Source organism: Drosophila albomicans, chromosome 2R, assembly GCF_009650485.2.
Source record: "Drosophila albomicans strain 15112-1751.03 chromosome 2R, ASM965048v2, whole genome shotgun sequence".
Taxonomy (NCBI): Eukaryota; Metazoa; Arthropoda; class Insecta; order Diptera; family Drosophilidae; genus Drosophila; species Drosophila albomicans.
In genome coordinates this window covers 3,757,566-3,775,661 of record NC_047631.2, presented here as the reverse complement: position 1 = coordinate 3,775,661, position 18,096 = coordinate 3,757,566, and the positions used below count along the sequence as shown (strand labels likewise).

Sequence of the window (18,096 nt, the reverse complement as noted above, 5' to 3'; positions counted from 1 at the left end):
AGCTTTCTTACTTTTTTTTAATATAGGTAATTCCATGACGGAATTTGTCTCGTGAGAGACTCTTTACATTGAAAATAACATAAACTGAAACAATTTTGAAAATAAGAAGTTTATTTTTATAGCTCTAGATAAGTACTTTAATTAGAGCTAAGAATGGTTTTGGAATTTTTTTCTGTTTTGTTTTCTGTTGTGATAATTGCAAAAATTAATCAATTCGTACGCAAAACCAAAAAATGAACGAAATTATATATTTTATCGGAAAGCAGAAGAAGTTCCTAAAATCAATCTTAGCCAATTGAGTCTGTGTGACACTCATTTATGTTAACGATAAACACCAAAGAATCTGGTTGGACAACAACAACAAAAAAAGAAGCGAAAAGAAAAAAAAAGAAGATATTCCTTGACTTTGCGGGCATAATTTATAATAAAAAATAAAATGAAATTCCGCCTTTTATCATGCCACGCCTACTTTTATTTAGTTGCTTAAAATGCCTTTGAATATATATTTCAATTTTCAGACCTACTTTCTTATATGAGGCTCAGTACATGGCTAGTTTGGCTCATTTTGTTGAATTAAAAAAAATTATAAGTTAAATAAATTTTAAAAAAAATTATAAAATTTGTTGTAAAAAAATGAATCAGAATGTATAGTATAGTATTTATGATTCCTGAAAATTTGGTTGCGATCAGATAAAACATGCCGAAGTTATTAAAGAAATACTTTCGTATGGGCAAAAACGCCTACTTATTAGGGGTCTAATTTGCTTTGGCCGACAATCTGGTATATTGTGCCGTCTATGGTATATTTTGAATGCGGTACTATATCGATATACCAAATATACCATTTGGTATATTTTTAAGTGTTTTAGTATATTTGGTATATATTAATAATAATACCCCAAAATATATTTTTAGTAACTTTCTTACTTGTTTTTTTTGTAGATGTGCAGCAAGCAGCTGAGCACGAGTAACTCCTTTAATTATCACATGCAATTGCATGGCGAGGATCGTCCCTATGTGTGCAACATTTGCGGCGATTCATTCAAGACACGCAACGCAAACGATGGCCATGCAACGCTTCACAATCCCAACAAATGTCGCACGTGCGGCAAAACGTATCGTCAGGGCTCTTCGCTGCGCTCCCATCTCTTGAGCCACACCGGTGTCAAGCCCTTCACCTGCGACATATGCGGAAAAGGGTTTAACACAGAAGTCCGGCTACAAGAAGCACATGCTGACGCAGACGGGCGAAAAGCCACACACCTGCGACAGCTGTGGACGCAGCTTCCGCTACTCCAGCAATTTGATTGCCCACAAACGTTCGCATTCCCGCAAAGTTTGTGCCGTTGATCAACAAAAGGAGCAGCTCGAATAATGCTATATGTACGACTATATATATATAGAAGCCACACGAAGCCAAAACACTTCCATCTTATGAAAACCTTATGTACAAGAATCAACAAAACATCAATCGGCAAAATTGCTGTTAAGTTTAGTTCTAAGTGATTAAGATTAGAATTCGGCTGGCACCGCATTTTCCATATTGGAAAATGCCCTGCGGCAAACTTAATATTCACATAGAATAAGTAAAGTACATTTTGATATTTTTTAAATGTGGAAATTCGAAAGATTTGACAGCGAAAGTTTTCCTTGTAATTTCACTTATTATTGTTGAAATTATTTTATCTTTGTGTGGGGTGTGGACACCTGCTGATCACTGACATCGGGCATTGTGCTTCCGCTCATCACCGTGCGACGTCTAGCGACCGTCGTTAACCGTTTCGATTGCTGTTGCTGCGACGGCGACAATTGCGATTGGGACTGTGCTGAGCATGGGTGCGCATGTGTGCCGCCAGGCTAGAGGTGGTCAGATAGAAGCGTTCACAGATGTTACACTGATCTTGCGATTGGGACTGTGCTGAGCTATTGGTTGTGCCGCCGCCGCCGACGCTGCTGATGATGGTGGCAGTGACGGGCGCCTCCTTATTATGGATACGCATATGGATACTGAGGCCTTTCTTGGTTGGGAATGCCTTCATGCATTTGTCGCACTTGAAGGGCTTTTCGCCCGAATGACTGATTTTATGTTGCCGGACCGCATACGGCCGCTCCCCGGTTTGCGTCAGTTTGTGGCGACGCAGATGATCGAAGGCCGCATAGCTGCGTCCGCATTGATCGCATTTATACGGCTTGTCCTCGGCATGGTGCGCATGTGTCCCGCCAGGTTAGTGCCTTACAAATTATTTAAAAATAGCAAAAATAGCAAAATTTTTTTTGTGAAATAGCCAACATAACAGGCTCCCTGCAAAAATTGAGTGGTTTCTAGTTTTTAGGTCATGCAAAATAGCCAAATCTGGCTAGAAAATAGCCAAGTTGGCAACACTGTATACCAGAAAAATAAATTATACAAACATAGAGAACAATACCACATTACACAGACTAGAGACAAGCACATGTTAATAGACACAAAAAGTTTAAAGTCAAACAATACAAACACGTAGGTCGTTTTACCTCTTCTGCATTAATAAAGCTGATATATTTTTTTAATCTGATTGCCTTTTCGCGCTTTTTGAAAACCAATTATAGGTTTCGTAAACAATATATTCTAAGGCCTCGCGTAAAAATGTTTACATGTACTGTTGACAGCCAGTTGTAGTGAATGGCATACACACTTAATTAAAATTAGGGAAGGAACTCTTTTTTTTCAACTCCGTGTACACACTTTGCTTTGAACCAACCATAACACTGCGTTGTCCGTGCCGATTCCAATCAAATTCCCAAGGTTTAATTTAAAGTTGTTAAGTTCCTGGCAGAGGTGTTCGCAATCGTTTTCGCGTCGCCCTCCTCGAGCGGAACCAGGGATAAAAATGTGGAAACCATGATGCTCCGTGTTGAACTAAAATAGTTTATACCAAGACCTATATTTAATTGTGTTTTAGATGATGATTCGCATTTTAACTTACAAGGGTCTTGCAGACACTTATATCAGTACTTTCATCAGCAACAAGCTGTACTTGGCATCACCGATGTCCTCCTTTAATAGCGATTTAAAGCTTGGAGCCCAAATATTTGTTATTATACTGGTGCACTTTGTTCTATGAACAAAATTTGTCCCTCACAACAATCCCAAATGGTCAATTGGGCTCACCGATGAATGCGCCGCAACATACAAAGACAATGCCGCCTCTTCCCGGCAGGTTTTTGGAGAGACAGATGGAACGAACGTTATTTGTTCGTCTGTGAAACGCAGATGACGAAGACTTGTGCTTATTTGTCTTGGCATGCGCGTGCAAATCCGAAAGCTTCGCAATTAATGCTGGATTTGCAATATTTGCAAAAGCATTTTTTGATCATCAGCTGTATCCAAAGTTAGCCAATCCTTAAGTGGGTGGGTCTTCCAACCAAGCATGGCACGGTTTTTGCTTATAAACTTTTGGCATTTCAACTGTCACAGGATCGTTTTGAAAATTGTGAAATACCCAGATGGTGATGGTATAACACTAGTAAAAATCGATAATAATGTAAAGATCTTTGGCATATCGATGTTTTTTACCATTGCAATGCAAAAATACTGCAAGGTTTTAAAGTGGCATCGTAAAACATAAAAATACACAAAGTTACCACATGTTTTTAAAAAACTAAAGTAGTTTTCAATTTATCCCGCATTTTGCTTTTTAAAAACCGTCAAATCTAGCGGGCAAATAGCTAAAGTGGCAACGCTGGTCGCGATAGCTTCGACTGGCGATGAGCACATAGCCAACAGTGGTGTCATTTCCGCTTTTTTGCGTGAAAAATATGAAAACAGCGGCAGCGGGAATTCTGGATTTTTGAGCAAATTTAAGCAGCTTTTTTTTTAGTTACTTTTACTCAAATTTTAGTGATGTTTAAATTGAATTAACAGCTAAAATGTTAAAAATGTCCCTATTTCTATCGACAAAATATCGATATTTACTTGGATCGAATAACTTCCCTCAAAAGTTTGCACCTAAATTGGAGCGTCTTGCATCACTAAAATTGTGAAATTCGCTTGCACTAAAAACAAATTGACGATGCAAAAGAAGTCTACAAGCTACGAGTGATTTTGAATTTTTCTTCCTGTTTTATTTTCTTTCTGATAATTGCAAAAATTAACAAATTCGTATGCAAACCAAATAAATGAACGAATTATATATTTATCATAAAACAGAAAAAGTTGCATCAATCTTAGCTTTAATTATAGTGCTAACCAAAAAGCTTAAAGAATAACCTTCACTTATTTTTATATCCGCTACCCATTGTGTATATATAACCGGCAGCAAAATGTATGTAACAGGTAGAAGGAGGCATCTCCGACCCTATAAAGTGTATAAATATTCTTGACCAGCGTCAACAACCAAGACGATCTAGCCATGTCCGTCTGTGTGCATGAATATTTTTTTTCGACAGGCTTTGTTATGTTTGTACGTATGTAGATCAAGTTTGTTTCAAATTTTTGCCATCAGCGGTGTATGTCCGTTCTTATTGTGATCCTTAGCGTTGGCGGCCATGCTTCAGCAGTACTTTCACCACATCCACATGACCGTCCGCGCTGGCAACTATGAGCGGCGTGTTGCCAGTGGCACAATGTTCATTCACATCGGCTGTTAGTTACAGTCGAGTGTGCTCGACTGTGAGATACCCGCTACCCATTTTTAATAAAGGCAAAATATTGCGGTATTATTTTCAAAATATACCGAAATTACTAAAAATACTGAAAATATACCAAATGGTATGTTTGGTATATCAATATAGTACACCATTAAAAAAATATACCATAGACGGCACAATGTACCAGATTGTCGGCCAAAGCAGCTAAGTAGGCGTTTTTGTCCATACAAAAGTATTTCTTTAATAACTTCCACAATTTTTATCTGATCGCAACCAGCTACTATCGTAATTATAGTACATACCAAAACTTTAGCTTTAAAATTACGCTTGTTATTCGATTTTTTTGATTTGCGGGGGCGGAAGTGGGCGTGGCAAAAATTTGCCCGAAGCAGTCCGCTTGATGATTGGAATGTTTGATCGCGAAAACCGAGGAACAGTTTCATTTCAAGATTTTGGAGCACTTTGGAAATATGTAACCGATTGGCAAAATTGTTTTCGATCATTTGACAGAGACAATTCCGGAAATATTGATAAACATGAACTAAGACTGCGCTTACATCATTTGGTTATCGTCTTTCCGACCACCTTGTTGAAGTTCTTTTACGTAAATTCGATCGATTTGGTCGTGAGACTATTCTTTTTGACGATTTTATTCAATGTTGCATTGTCCTCTATGTAGGTATATGTACATATATCTTGGACATCTATGTATATATGTATGCACTGTGCCAAACTTAATTAGGAATTATTTTCTGCCACTAATATATTTATATAACATTTTTATACCCGCTACCAATAGGGTAGAAGGGTATTATAACTTTGTGCCGGCAGGAAATGTATGTAACAGGTAGAAGGAGGCATCTCCGACCCTATAAAGTATATATATTCTTGATCAGCGTCAACAGCCGAGACGATCTGGCCATGTCCGTCTGTGTGTCTGCCCGTCCGTCCGTATGAACACCTATGTAGATCTCAGAGACTATAAAAGATAGAGCCATCATTTTTTTCGACAGCATTTGTTATGTTTGCACGCAGATCAAGTTTGTTTCAAATTTTTGCCACGCCACTTCCGCCCCCGTAAATCAAAAAATCGAATAACAAGCGTAATTGTAAAGCTAGAATTGGTATATACAATAATAATATAGTATTTATGATTCCTGAAAATTTGCGATCAGATAAAAAATGCCGAAGTTATTAAAGAAATACTTTGTATGGGCAAAAACGCCTACTTATTAGGGGTCTAATTTGCTTTGGCCGACAATCTGGTATATTGTGCCGTCTATGGTATATTTTGAATGCGGTACTATATCGATATACCAAATATACCATTTGGTATATTTTTAAGTGTTTTAGTATATTTGGTATATATTAATAATAATACCCCAAAATATATTTTTAATATTTTCGGTATATTTTGAAAATGATACCGCAATTTTTTGGCTTTATTAAAAATGGGTAGCGGGTATCTCACAGTCGAGCACACTCGACTGTAACTTTCTTACTTGTTTTTTTTGTAGATGTGCAGCAAGCAGCTGAGCACGAGTAACTCCTTTAAATATCACATGCAATTACATGGCGAGGATCGTCCCTATGTGTGCAACATTTGCGGCGATTCATTCAAGACACGCAACGCAAACGATGGCCATGCAACGCTTCACAATCCCAACAAATGTCGCACGTGCGGCAAAACGTATCGTCAGGCCTCTTCGCTGCTGCGCTCCCATCTCTTGAGCCACACCGGTGTCAAGCCCTTCACCTGCGACATATGCGGAAAGGGTTTAACACAGAAGTCCGGCTACAAGAAGCACATGCTGACGCAGACGGGCGAAAAGCCACACACCTGCGACAGCTGTGGACGCAGCTTCCGCTACTCCAGCAATTTGATTGCCCACAAACGTTCGCATACCCGCAAAGTTTGTGCCGTTGATCAACAAAAGGAGCAGCTCGAATAATAATGCTATATGTACGACTATATATATATAGAAGCCACCACGAAGCCAAAACACTTCCATCTTATGAAAACCTTATGTACAAGAATCAACAAACATCAATCGGCAAATTGCTGTTAAGTTTAGTTCTAAGTGATTAAGATTAGAATTCGGCTGGCACCGCATTTTCCATATTGGAAAATGCCCTGCGGCAAACTTAATATTCACATAGAATAAGTAAAGTACATTTTGATATTTTTTAAATGTGGAAATTCGAAAGATTTGACAGCGAAAGTTTTCCTTGTAATTTCACTTATTATTGTTGAAATTATTTTATCTTTGTGTGGGTGTGGACACCTGCTGATCACTGACATCGGGCATTGTGCTTCCGCTCATCACCGTGCGACGTCTAGCGACCGTCGTTAACCGTTCCGATTGCTGTTGCTGCGACGGCGACAATTGCGATTGGGACTGTGCTGAGCATGGGTGCGCATGTGTGCCGCCAGGCTAGAGGTGGTCAGATAGAAGCGTTCACAGATGTTACACTGATCTTGCGATTGGGACTGTGCTGAGCTATTGGTTGTGCCGCCGCCGCCGACGCTGCTGATGATGGTGGCAGTGACGGGCGCCTCCTTATTATGGACACGCATATGGATACTGAGGCCTTTCTTGGTTGGGAATGCCTTCATGCATTTGTCGCACTTGAAGGGCTTTTCGCCCGAATGACTGATTTTTATTTAAAATAAAATAAAAAATGGCAAATTTTTTTTGTGAAATAGCCAACATAACAGGCTCCTCTTCTGCATTAATAAGCTGATATATTTTTTTGTAATCTGATTGCCTTTTCGCGCTTTTTGAAAACCAATTATAGGTTTCGTAAACAATATATTCTAAGGCCTCGCGTAAAAAATGTTTACATGTACTGTTGACAGCCAGTTGTAGTGAATGGCATACACACTTAATTAAAATTAGGGAAGGAACTCTTTTTTTCAACTCCGTGTACACACTTTGCTTTGAACCAACCATAACACTTGCGTTGTCCGTGCCGATTCCAATCAAATTCCCAAGGTTTAATTTAAAGTTGTTAATTCCTGGCAGAGGGTGTTCGCAATCGTTTTCGGGTCGCCCTCCTCGAGCGGAACCAGGGATAAAAATGTGGAAACCATGATGCTCCGTGTTGAACTAAAATAGTTTATACCAAGACCTATATTTAATTGTGTTTTAGGATGATTAGCATTTTAACTTACCAAGGGTCTTGCAGACACTTATATCAGTACTTTCATCAAGCAACAAGCTGTACTTGGCATCACCGATGTCCTCCTTTAATAACGATTTAAAGCTTGGAGCCCAAATATTTGTTATTATACTGGTGCACTTTGTTCTATGAAGCTTTATAGCACCGCCATCCTGAAAATTTGTCCCTCACAACAATCCCAAATGGTCAATTGGGCTCACCGATGAATGCGCCGCAACATACAAAGACAATGCCGCCTCTTGCCGGCAGGTTTTTGGAGAGACAGATGGAACGAACGTTATTTTGTTCGTCTGTGAAAACGCAGATGACGAAGACTTGTGCTTATTTGTCTTGGCATGCGCGTGCAAATCCGAAAGCTTCGCATTAATGCTGGATTTGCAATATTTGCAAAAGCATTTTTGATCATCAGCTGCATCCAAAGTTAGCCAATCCTTAAGTGGTGGGTCTTCCAACCAAGCATGGCACGGTTTTTGCTTATAAACTTTTGGCATTTCAACTGTCACAGGATCGTTTTGAAAATTGTGAAATACCCAGATGGTGATGGTATAACACTAGTAAAAATCGATAATAATGTAAAGATCTTTTGGCATATCGATGTTTTTTACCATTGCAATGCAAAAATACTGCAAGGTTTTAAAGTGGCATCGTAAAACATAAAAATACACAAAGTTACCACATGTTTTTAAAAAACTAAAGTAGTTTTCAATTTATCCCGCATTTTGCTTTTAAAAACCGTCAAATCTAGCGGGCAAATAGCTAAAGTGGCAACGCTGGTCGCGATAGCTTCGACTGGCGATGAGGCACATAGCCAACAGTGGTGTCATTTCCGCTTTTTGCGTGAAAAATATGAAAACAGCGGGCAGCGGGAATTCTGGATTTTTGACCAAATTTAAGCAGCTTTTTTTTTTTAGTTTACTCTTACTCAAATTTTAGTGATGTTTAAATTGAATTTAAAAGCTAAAATGTTACAAATGTATTTCTATCGACAAAATATCGATATTTACTTGGATCGAATAACTTCCCTCAAAAGTTTGCACCTAAATTGGAGCGTCTTGCATCACTAAAATTGTGAAATTCGCTTGCACTAAAACAAATTGACGATGCCAAAAGAAGTCTACAAGCTACGAGTGATTTTTAATTTTTCTTCCTGTTTTATTTTCTTTTCTGATAATTGCAAAAATTAACAAATTCGTATGCAAACCAAAAAATGAACGAATTTATATATTTTATCATAAAACAGAAAAAGTTGCTAAAATCAATCTTAGCTTTTAATATAGTGCTAACCAAAAGCTTTAAGAATAACCTTCACTTATTTTTATATCCGCTACCCATAGAGTAGAAGGGTATTATAACTTTGTGCCGGCAGCAAAATGTATGTAACAGGTAGAAGGAGGCATCTCCGACCCTATAAAGTGTATAAATATTCTTGACCAGCGTCAACAACCAAGACGATCGAGCCATGTCCGTCTGTGTGCATGAATATTTTTTTTCGACAGGCTTTGTTATGTTTGTACGTATGTAGATCAAGTTTGTTTCAAATTTTTGCCATCAGCGGTGTATGTCCGTTCTTATTGTGATCCTTAGCGTTGGCGGCCATGCTTCAGCAGTACTTTCACCACATCCACATGACCGTCCGCGCTGGCAACTATGAGCGGCGTGTTGCCAGTGGCACAATGTTCATTCACATCGGCTGTTAGTTACAGTCGAGTGTGCTCGACTGTGAGATACCCGCTACCCATTTTTAATAAAGGCAAAATATTGCGGTATTATTTTCAAAATATACCGAAATTACTAAAAATACTGAAAATATACCAAATGGTATGTTTGGTATATCAATATAGTACACCATTAAAAAAATATACCATAGACGGCACAATGTACCAGATTGTCGGCCAAAGCAGCTAAGTAGGCGTTTTTGTCCATACAAAAGTATTTCTTTAATAACTTCCACAATTTTTATCTGATCGCAACCAGCTACTATAGTAATTATAGTACATACCAAAACTTTAGCTTTAAAATTACGCTTGTTATTCGATTTTTTTGATTTGCGGGGGCGGAAGTGGGCGTGGCAAAAATTTGCCCGAAGCAGTCCGCTTGATGATTGGAATGTTTGATCGCGAAAACCGAGGAACAGTTTCATTTCAAGATTTTTGAGCACTTTGAAATATGTAACCGATTGGCAAAATTGTTTTCGATCATTTGACAGAGACAATTCCGGAAATATTGATAAACATGAACTAAGACTGCGCTTACATCATTTGGTTATCGTCTTTCCGACCACCTTGTTGAAGTTCTTTTACGTAAATTCGATCGATTTGGTCGTGAGACTATTCTTTTTGACGATTTTATTCAATGTTGCATTGTCCTCTATGTAGGTATATGTACATATATCTTGGACATCTATGTATATATGTATGCACTGTGCCAAACTTAATTAGGAATTATTTTCTGCCACTAATATATTTATAACATTTTTATACCCGCTACCCATAGGGTAGAAGGGTATTATAACTTTGTGCCGGCAGGAAATGTATGTAACAGGTAGAAGGAGGCATCTCCGACCCTATAAAGTATATATATATTCTTGATCAGCGTCAACAGCCGAGACGATCTGGCCATGTCCGTCTGTGTGTCTGCCCGTCCGTCCGTATGAACACCTATGTAGATCTCAGAGACTATAAAAGATAGAGCCATCATTTTTTTCGACAGCATTTGTTATGTTTGCACGCAGATCAAGTTTGTTTCAAATTTTTGCCACGCCCACTTCCGCCCCCCGTAAATCAAAAAATCGAATAACAAGCGTAATTGTAAAGCTAGAATTGGTATATACAATAATAAGTATAGTATTTATGATTCCTGAAATTTTTGCGATCAGATAAAAAATGCCAAAGTTATTAAAGAAATACTTTTGTATGGGCAAAAACGCCTACTTACTAGGGGTCTAATTTGCTTTGGCCGACAATCTGGTATATTGTGCCGTCTATGGTATATTTTGAATGCGGTACTATATCGATATACCAAATATACCATTTGGTATATTTTTAAGTGTTTTAGTATATTTGTATATATATTAATAATAATACCCCAAAATATATTTTTAATATTTTCGGTATATATTTTGAAAATGATACCGCAATTTTTTGCCTTTATTAAAAATGGGTAGCGGGTATCTCACAGTCGAGCACACTCGACTGTAACTTTCTTACTTGTTTTTTTTTTGTAGATGTGCAGCAAGCAGCTGAGCACGAGTAACTCCTTTAAATATCACATGCAATTGCATGGCGAGGATCGTCCCTATGTGTGCAACATTTGCGGCGATTCATTCAAGACACGCAACGCAAACGATGGCCATGCAACGCTTCACAATCCCAACAAATGTCGCACGTGCGGCAAAACGTATCGTCAGGCCTCTTCGCTGCGCTCCCATCTCTTGAGCCACACCGGTGTCAAGCCCTTCACCTGCGACATATGCGGAAAGGGTTTAACACAGAAGTCCGGCTACAAGAAGCACATGCTGACGCAGACGGGCGAAAAGCCACACACCTGCGACAGCTGTGGACGCAGCTTCCGCTACTCCAGCAATTTGATTGCCCACAAACGTTCGCATACCCGCAAAGTTTGTGCCGTTGATCAACAAAAGGAGCAGCTCAAATAATGCTATATGTACGACTATATATATATATAGAAGCCACCACGAAGCCAAAACACTTCCATCTTATGAAAACCTTATGTACAAGAATCAACAAACATCAATCGGCAAATTGCTGTTAAGTTTAGTTCTAAGTGATTAAGATTAGAATTCGGCTGGCACCGCATTTTCCATATTGGAAAATCATGCCCTGCGGCAAACTTAATATTCACATAGAATAAGTAAAGTACATTTTGATATTTTTTAAATGTGGAAATTCGAAAGATTTGACAGCGAAAGTTTTCCTTGTAATTTCACTTATTATTGTTGAAATTATTTTATCTTTGTGTGGGTGTGGACACCTGCTGATCACTGACATCGGGCATTGTGCATCCGCTCATCACCGTGCGACGTCTAGCGACCGTCGTTAACCGTTTCGATTGCTGTTGCTGCGACGGCGACAATTGCGATTGGGACTGTGCTGAGCATGGGTGCGCATGTGTGCCGCCAGGCTAGAGGTGGTCAGATAGAAGCGTTCACAGATGTTACACTGATCTTGCGATTGGGACTGTGCTGAGCTATTGGTTGTGCCGCCGCCGCCGACGCTGCTGATGATGGTGGCAGTGACGGGCGCCTCCTTATTATGGATACGCATATGGATACTGAGGCCTTTCTTGGTTGGGAATGCCTTCATGCATTTGTCGCACTTGAAGGGCTTTTCGCCCGAATGACTGATTTTATGTTGCCGGACCGCATACGGCCGCTCCCCGGTGTGCGTCAGTTTGTGGCGACGCAGATGATCGAAGGCCGCATAGCTGCGTCCGCATTGATCGCATTTATACGGCTTGTCCTCGGCATGGGTGCGCATGTGTCCCGCCAGGTTAGTGCCTTACAAATTATTTAAAATAGCAAAAAATAGCAAATTTTTTTTGTGAAATAGCCAACATAACAGGCTCCTGCAAAATTGAGTGGTTTCTAGTTTTAGGTCATGCAAAATAGCCAAATCTGGCTAGAAAATAGCCAAGTTGGCAACACTGTATACCAGAAAATAAATATACAAACATAGAGAACAATACCACATTACACAGACTAGAGACAAGCACATGTTAATAGACAAAAAGGTTAAAGTCAAACAATACAAACACGTATGTAGGTCGTTTTACCTCTTCTGCATTAATAAGCTGATATATTTTTTTTGTAATCTGATTGCCTTTTCGCGCACTTTTTGAAAAACCAATTATAGGTTTCGTAAACAATATATTCTAAGGCCTCGCGTAAAAAATGTTTACATGTACTGTTGACAGCCAGTTGTAGTGAATGGCATACACACTTAATTAAAATTAGGGAAGGAACTCTTTTTTTCAACTCCGTGTACACACTTTGCTTTGAACCAACCATAACACTTGCGTTGTCCGTGCCGATTCCAATCAAATTCCCAAGGTTTAATTTAAAGTTGTTAATTCCTGGCAGAGGGTGTTCGCAATCGTTTTCGCGTCGCCCTCCTCGAGCGGAACCAGGGATAAAAATGTGGAAAACCATGATGCTCCGTGTTGAACTAAAATAGTTTATACCAAGACCTATATTTAATTGTGTTTTAGGATGATTAGCATTTTAACTTACCAAGGGTCTTGCAGACACTTATATCAGTACTTTCATCAAGCAACAAGCTGTACTTGGCATCACCGATGTCCTCCTTTAATAACGATTTAAAGCTTGGAGCCCAAATATTTGTTATTATACTGGTGCACTTTGTTCTATGAAGCTTTATAGCACCGCCATCCTGAAAATTTGTCCCTCACAACAATCCCAAATGGTCAATTGGGCTCACCGATGAATGCGCCGCAACATACAAAGACAATGCCGCCTCTTCCCGGCAGGTTTTTGGAGAGACAGATGGAACGAACGTTATTTTGTTCGTCTGTGAAAACGCAGATGACGAAGACTTGTGCTTATTTGTCTTGGCATGCGCGTGCAAATCCGAAAGCTTCGCATTAATGCTGGATTTGCAATATTTGCAAAAGCATTTTTGATCATCAGCTGTATCCAAAGTTAGCCAATCCTTAAGTGGTGGGTCTTCCAACCAAGCATGTCACGGTTTTTTGCTTATAAACTTTTGGCATTTCAACTGTCACAGGATCGTTTTTGAAAATTGTGAAATACTCAGATGGTGATGGTATAACACTAGTAAAAATCGATAATAATGTAAAGATCTTTTGGCATATCGATGTTTTTTACCATTGCAATGCAAAAATACTGCAAGGTTTTTAAAGTGTGGCATCGTAAAACATAAAAATACACAAAGTTACCACATGTTTTAAAAAAAACTAAAGTAGTTTTCAATTTATCCCGCATTTTGCTTTTAAAAACCGTCAAATCTAGCGGGCAAATAGCTAAAGTGGCAACGCTGGTCGCGATAGCTTCGACTGGCGATGAGGCACATAGCCAACAGTGGTGTCATTTCCGCTTTTTGCGTGAAAAAATATGAAAACAGCGGGCAGCGGGAATTCTGGATTTTTGACCAAATTTAAGCAGCTTTTTTTTTTTAGTTTACTTTTACTCAAATTTTAGTGATGTTTAAATTGAATTGGCTGGCAAAAATCCTCTGCTGAACCCTATCGAGGTGCTGGCTGGGTAGGATCTGTAAACTCATGTCAAAGGTAGCAGATCTCTACTATACGTCGAATTCAGGACTGCTTGATCCTAGCATTGACTCTGTTCCTTATCTTTCGGGCATCTGCGATGAGAATAAGTAGCAAGATCCATGGTACGAAGGTGTCTGGCGGTCAGACTTAAAAACGCTATGGGGGGCAAAAAAGAACAAATTATGCCAACTATGTCTCGAATGGACTATTTAAACTATTCAACTCGGGCTGGATGTAAGCCCAATCTTAGTGGAAGGCGTGGATAGTGCTACCACCGGCGGCACGTTAAGGAGATCCTCTGACTGCGTGTCCCACGGTCACACCCACTGAGGGGCGGGAGAGTATCTATATGTCTGCGTGCCGCCGGCATGCAAAAATGTATGTAACAGGTAGAAGGAGGCATCTCCGACCTATAAAGTGTGTATAAATATTCTTGACCAGCGTCAACAGCCAAGACGATCTTAGCCATGTCCGTCTGTGACCAAATGAATATTTTTTTTTTCGACAGGCTTTGTTATGTTTGTACGTATGTAGTCATCAAGTCGCCAGCAAATTTTTGCCATCAGCGGTGTATGTCCCGTTCTTATTGTGATCCTTAGCGTTGGCGGCCATGCTTCAGCAGTACTTTCACCACGCGTAGCTGACCTGTCCGCGCTGGCAACTATGAGCGGCGTGTTGCCAGTGGCACAATGTTCATTCACATCGGCTGTTAGTTACAGTCGAGTGTGCTCGACTGTGAGATACCGCTACCCATTTTTTAATAAAGGCAAAATATTGCGGTATTATTTTCAAAATATACCGAAATTACTAAAAATACTGAAAATATACCAAATTGTATGTTTGGTATATCAATATAGTACACCTTATTAAAAAAATATACCATAGACGGCACAATGTACCAGATTGTCGGCCAAAGCAGCTAAGTAGGCGTTTTTGTCCATACAAAAGTATTTCTTTAATAACTTCCACAATTTTTATCTGATCGCAACCAGCTACTATAGTAATTTATAGTACATACCAAAACTTTAGCTTTAAAATTACGCTTGTTGTTCGATTTTTTTGATTTGCGGGGGCGGAAGTGGGCGTGGCAAAAATTTGCCCGAAGCAGTCCGCTTGATGATTGGAATGTTTGATCGCGAAAAAACCGAGGAACAGTTTCATTTCAAGATTTTGAGCACTTTGGAAATATGTAACCGATTGGCAAAATTGTTTTCGATCATTTGACAGAGACAATTCCGGAAATATTGATAAACATGAACTAAGACTGCGCTTACATCATTTGGTTATCGTCTTTCGACCACCTTGTTGAAGTTCTTTTACGTAAATTCGATCGATTTGGTCGTGAGACTATTCTTTTTGACGATTTTATTCAATGTTGCATTGTCCTCTATGTAGCGTATATGTATATCTTGGACATCTATGTATATATGTATGCACTGTGCCAAACTTAATTAGGAATTATTTTCTGCACAGATCTATTTATAACATTTTTACCGACGCTACCCACCCAGCACCTCAGGCCTGACTGACGAACGTGGAGGCAGGAAATGTATGTGTCCATGTAGAACGAGGCATCTCCGACCCTATAAAGGCTATATATTCTTGATGTGCGTCAACTCAACCTCCACGAAATGGCCAAACGTCTGTGTCGGCGGAGTCTACTCCTTCCGTATAACGCGGCTGTTGATCCAAGAACCGTGGTAGCGTAGAGCCAACACGGTCGACTGCACTGATGTTTCGCAGATCAACTTGTTTTAAATTTTTGCCACGCCCATTGTAAGCAGATCGAAAACTGCGCATAACAAGCGTAAAGAAGGGGCTAAAAGCTATCTACTACCTAATTACAGCAACGACGAATCTAACCGTGGTGGTGCTGGAGAGCCGTGAAGGATGTTTGCTGCTGGCATCCTGTTATATGCCCACGACAAAGCCGGCTCCACCTGACGAGCTGCGGAGGCTGGTGGACATGGTCTGTGTCCTCCAATAAGCATATTATTATTTATCGGAACGGACGCCAACGCCCACCATAGCGTCTGGGAAGTCCCGACATCAACTCGACAGGGGTGAGTCAGTTTCTTGATTTTATCCTTAACCATAAGCTTAGCATAGCCAACAGAGGGTGAGGTATCTACCTATTAGGTCCCACATCAGTAATGTGCTGGACTTAACGATTTCAAACTGAGTGTAACAATGTTGAAGAGTGGAGGGTCCTGGACAGACCCGCTTCTCGCAACCATAAGTACATTCAACGCTTACCATTCCTTTTAACAGGGTACCTGCGGCTCAGCCGTTCAGAAATCCCCGTAAACACGAACTACACTGCGCTCCCTAGCCTTGTTTCCAAGTCTCTTGGTTCGCCGGGTAACATCAACTCGGTGCAGGACCTAGAAACTAATGTCAATGTCCTTTCTGCAGGACTACTTTCAGCGTTTCGCCAATCTTGTAAGACTCTCAGACCGACGAGAAGATTGAAGCCACCCTGGTGGAACCCAGATCTCTCATCGCTACGTGGAGAGCTTACTAGCATGTTCAACTTGCTAAGAAGGCGGACTCGAATATGTCTGGGACGAGTATAGGTCTCTTCTGAAGTCGTACAAGAAGATGATCCGATCATCCAAAAGGTCTTCATGGAGAACCTTCTGCTCGGACCTGGATAACATCAAACACACTCCAGACTGAGGAAGCTGCTGTCCAAAGCAGGCTTCCAGTCCTAGTCTGCTCAAGTCGGGCGATGGAGCGTGGACGGAGAGCAGTGCTGACTCTTGAAGCACTGCTCTCAACTCATTTCCCGGGATGTATTGGAATAGAGAATAGTGACTGGCAGCTCTTTCCTAGTCCTCCAGTTATGAGACTCCCTGCCAGTCTATTACAGATAACAAAATAATTTGGGCTATCGACTCCTTTGCGAAGGGTCAGGTCGCCCGGTCTCGATGGACTTTCGCAGCAATGCTGCAAGCCAGCAAGCCACGATTGTTCCGTGGTTATCGGGTATCTATTCGGCGTGCCTCGCATGGGGTCATATCCCACTCTTTGGAGGACTCGAAAGTCATTTTCCTGCCCAAGGCGGGCAAATGCAGTCATGTGGTCCAAATGACTTTCGGCCTATCAGCCTAACCTCTTTCCTGCTAAAAACATTGGAAAAAGCTACTTGATTTGCACATCAGAAGCAACTCAATGCATCTGTTGTCCCAAATCAGCATGCGTATACAAAGGGCAAGTCCATTGAGACTGCTCTCCATGCTCTAGTAGCCTCCATAGAAAAAGCGGACCACTATAAAGAATATGCCTGGGTGCATTTCTTGACATTTCAGGCGCCTTCAAATAACGTCACCACTGATGCTATTATGAAGGGCCTTACCTCAATTAACGGCACCAGCGATCCACAGATGGTCAACCGCCTTCTTGGCGACGCAGGCGGGTGGCCGCGTAGGGGCGATGCGGCCATTGACAAAGGTAGTGCGGGTGTGACTCCCCATGGGTGCGCATGTGTCGCCTCCAGGAATAGCGTCGTACATAGCCTACTTTAAAAATTACTAAAAATAGCAAATTTAATTGCCTATGCTGACGACATAAGCATTTTGATAACTGGGAAATGCCCAACCACCCTTAATTCCGAGTGGAACTACTTTGCGGGAAGTTAAAAATAGCCGAAATCTGGCTAGAATTAACGCCAAGATAAAACGGACTTATCCTCTACCACGAAAATATAAGGTACCTGCGTGGAGAAAAATACCACATTACACATGCTAGCCGAGACTAGCACAGTTAAAATACCAGTGTGGTTGGACAGTCAAACTGACATACAAACACGTATGTGTTTTACCTCTTCTGCAAGAAGGCCACCTGAGCCTTGGTTGTAATGGCGAAAAATTGCTTTTTCGCACTTGGGCCTCTCCTCCAATCTATAGGTTTCGATTTAATCTCAGTTGTTCTAATCCTCACCTAAATGTGTTCTAGTGTACTTGTTGACAGCCAGTTGAAAAATGGACGTACCTATCCATCATAGGAAGGACACAG

The 18,096-nt window shown here is 40.4% G+C and overlaps 4 protein-coding genes across 4 annotated transcripts; 2 read left to right on the top strand and 2 right to left on the bottom strand.

Annotated features, from left to right (window-relative positions):
• Positions 1-1,772: 1,772 nt before the first annotated feature.
• Positions 1,773-2,455, bottom strand: LOC117577259 (zinc finger protein 569-like). Its single transcript, XM_034262245.1, has 2 exons — positions 2,435-2,455; positions 1,773-2,195 (listed from the first exon to the last, which is right to left on the bottom strand). The coding sequence occupies exons 1-2, from the start codon at positions 2,453-2,455 to the stop codon at positions 1,773-1,775; spliced, it is 444 nt and encodes a 147-aa protein (XP_034118136.1).
• Positions 2,456-6,143: 3,688 nt separating this feature from the next.
• On the top strand, positions 6,144-6,578 carry LOC117577260 (zinc finger protein Gfi-1b-like). Its single transcript, XM_034262246.1, has one exon. The coding sequence runs from the start codon at positions 6,144-6,146 to the stop codon at positions 6,576-6,578; it is 435 nt and encodes a 144-aa protein (XP_034118137.1).
• Positions 6,579-11,032: 4,454 nt separating this feature from the next.
• Positions 11,033-11,464, top strand: LOC117577261 (zinc finger protein Gfi-1b-like). Its single transcript, XM_034262247.1, has one exon. The coding sequence runs from the start codon at positions 11,033-11,035 to the stop codon at positions 11,462-11,464; it is 432 nt and encodes a 143-aa protein (XP_034118138.1).
• Positions 11,465-11,864: 400 nt separating this feature from the next.
• LOC117577262 (zinc finger protein 736-like) lies at positions 11,865-12,305 on the bottom strand. The gene has a single exon (XM_034262249.1). The coding sequence runs from the start codon at positions 12,303-12,305 to the stop codon at positions 11,865-11,867; it is 441 nt and encodes a 146-aa protein (XP_034118140.1).
• Between the last annotated feature and the right edge of the window lie 5,791 nt (positions 12,306-18,096).

What these genes read in the sequence shown, in the direction of transcription:
- LOC117577262 (XM_034262249.1), bottom strand. Translation starts at nt 12,305, where the DNA reads ATGCGCACCCATGCCGAGGACAAGCCGTATAAATGCGATCAATGCGGA.
- LOC117577260 (XM_034262246.1), top strand. Translation starts at nt 6,144, where the DNA reads ATGTGCAGCAAGCAGCTGAGCACGAGTAACTCCTTTAAATATCACATG.
- LOC117577261 (XM_034262247.1), top strand. Translation starts at nt 11,033, where the DNA reads ATGTGCAGCAAGCAGCTGAGCACGAGTAACTCCTTTAAATATCACATG.
- LOC117577259 (XM_034262245.1), bottom strand. Translation starts at nt 2,455, where the DNA reads ATGTGCTTGTCTCTAGTCTGT. An exon ending in TGTGCTTGTCTCTAGTCTGT is followed by an intron (nt 2,196 to 2,434) that starts GTAATGTGGTAT and finishes CACCATGCCGAG; the next exon opens with GACAAGCCGTATAAATGCGA.